The 2515-nt window shown below is 41.3% G+C and overlaps 1 protein-coding gene across 1 annotated transcript; it reads left to right on the top strand.

Annotated features, from left to right (window-relative positions):
- Positions 1 to 4: 4 nt before the first annotated feature.
- LOC103365970 (zinc finger BED domain-containing protein 4-like) lies at positions 5 to 2509 on the top strand (the record flags this gene model as incomplete). The annotated part of the gene is made up of 3 exons (XM_008293554.1): positions 5 to 1545; positions 1784 to 1858; positions 1988 to 2509. Coding segments are annotated over 2 exons (1614 nt in total), but the record flags the coding sequence as incomplete, so codon positions are not given.
- Positions 2510 to 2515: the final 6 nt, after the last annotated feature.

The following is a 2515-nucleotide window of genomic DNA, read 5'->3' as shown; positions in this document are numbered from 1 at the left end:
ATCAAAAAAGGTGCCATCAAGAAAAAAAATACAGACACTGCTAAACAAGAAATTTGAAGAAAACATATGTGAACTTAAGACTGAACTTTCTGAGGTCGATGCTGTGTGCACAACAGCAGATTGCTGGTCAGCTGTGAACAAAGCATTTATGGGCATCACTATCCACTGGCTAAACAAGACTGATGTTTCTAAGAGACACTCTGCAGTACTGGCATGCCGGCAGATTAAAGGAGCACATACACACGATGTGTTGGCAAAATTATTGTCAGATGTCAACAAAGAATTCAAAATCCACAACAAGGTTGTGTGTACAGTAACAGACAACGCTGCAAATTTTGTCAAGGCGTTCAACTGTTTTGGGATGGATGTTGCTATTGATACTGAAGAGCCAGAGACAGTGGTCCACTTTGATGAAACTAAAAGTGAAGATGACAATGAACCAGAGTCAGCCTTTGCTGACTCAGATGAAGATGACCAGATGGAGCCTGAGTCTCTCTCACGTCTGGATCATCCCTCTCTCCCCCCTCATAGAAGGTGCATGGCTCACACCTTGAATCTAGTGGCCAAAGATACGGAAAAGGTAACTGTGCCACATTATAAAACTAGATGGAGGTCTGTTTTTGCAAAAGCATCTGCTCTGTGGAACCGGGTTAAGCGAAGTCCAAAGGCTTCTGATACTGTGGAAGAAAAGCTTGGGATTGGCTTTGTTGTGCCAAATGACACAAGATGGAACTCTATATTTCTTGCCATGGAGCGACTGTCTCGCATAGCAGCCCTAACTACCAAGGCAGAAATGAATGCGGCTGAGGTCACCCCTGCAAATGATGCCACTCCCCTACACGACGAGCTGATTCTGCACACTGTGAGTGATGAGTTTGGCTTTCGTCGATTTTCTCCACATGAAGTCAACTTCATACACAAGTTTGTGGATGTGATGAGGCCTTTAGCACTTGCACTAAACATCCTCCAAGCAGAGAAGAACATCTTTCTTGGCTACCTGGCTCCAACCATTGTGCAGCTGCAATGTCATATGAATGACCTGTTGGATGAGAGCATGAAGCCCACTGCTGCAGAGGGTCTCATTACATGCCGTCCCCTCATAGAGAGCATCTTGCAGTCACTGAGCGCAAGGCTGGCAGGTCTTCTGGATAAGAGGGAGCACATACTCTCCGCTATGCTGGTACCAAGATTCAAGCTAGACTGGGTCCAAGATGAGGAGAAACGTATGCAGTACAGATTGATGCTGAAAAGAGAATTTCAAACCCTCAACTCTGATGACTCAGCTGCAAGAGACTCAGGTCAAGCCCAGTCCAGCGGTGAAAGTGACAAGAAAGATCCTGCAGCTTCATTCTTCAGATTTAACAGAAAACCTCAGATTTCTCAAAAAACTGAAGTGGACATCTATTTGGAAGCCCCAACCACAGATGGGTTTGATGAATACATGCAGTTTACAAAGCTCAAAAGGCTGTTCATAAAACACAACACTGCACTGCCCTCAAGCGCTCCAGTAGAGAGGCTCTTCAGCATCGGTGGTCTAATATTCAGGTAGGGATGAACTGTGATTATATTCCATAATTAATATGCTTTGGTAATAAGTACAGTAAATACCCAGCCTCAATCATAGTTCTGTCTTGGTGATATTATTCTAATGCTTATGCAGCTAATAGTTTGGTCAAATTATTTCAGTGTTTGCCTCAGTACACAATTCCTTTAATACAGATTACTGTTACTATTTTTGCCACAATAATAATGATGTTAAAATTTCTTGTTTCATCTCATTCAGGCCCAGGAGAAACCGGCTGGGAGATGCCAACTTTGAGAAGCAGCTGATTTTGAATGCCAACAAAAAGATTTGAAGGTATATTAAATATTGTTGTGACCTGTTTATTGGGTTATAGAAGTACAATGTATTGCCAATGGAGATGAGTATATTGGTGTGCAGAAGTGAGCTGCATAAAAATAACAGTTCATATCTTGTTTTTTACAGGAAGCAAGAAACAGCAGGGATCCACCAGGGAGAGACCACAGTGACCAGTGACAGAGGATCTTCATTCAAGGGGTTTTCAGGCTGGACAGAAAGTAACACTGCCTTTTGCCCTGCAAACTTTTGGACTTTTTTCCCCATTAATTGTTATTATTATTATAGTTATTTATGTGCACTGTAACCAGTGACAGATCTTCATTCAGTTAAGGTATTTTCACTCACTGGACAGAAAGTAGTAGTTCTGTCCATGACCTTGGACTCCGACTAACTCTTTTTAAGTTATTGTGTTTTGTTTGTTTTGTTGTTGTTTTGTTTTGTTTTTTACTTATTCATTTGGGCTGAATATTGCACTTTTATGACCCAAGTTCTAGAACGTTTCTTTTTCTTTGGGCAAACAAGTCAGGAAAAAATCAATTCACTAAAAACTGAAAAGTGACTTAATGAAAAGATAAATAATGTTTAAATGTTTTGCACTTTGAATGTTGCACTTTGAGGTACATCTTTAGTTTCCTACCTCAGCCTAGTTCCTAC

This window comes from Stegastes partitus, unplaced genomic scaffold (genome assembly GCF_000690725.1).
Source record: "Stegastes partitus isolate 25-593 unplaced genomic scaffold, Stegastes_partitus-1.0.2 Scaffold894, whole genome shotgun sequence".
Lineage (NCBI taxonomy): Eukaryota > Metazoa > Chordata > Actinopteri > Pomacentridae > Stegastes > Stegastes partitus.
The sequence above is the reverse complement of the archived record's forward strand: the minus strand, read 5'-3'. Positions and strand labels throughout refer to the sequence as shown.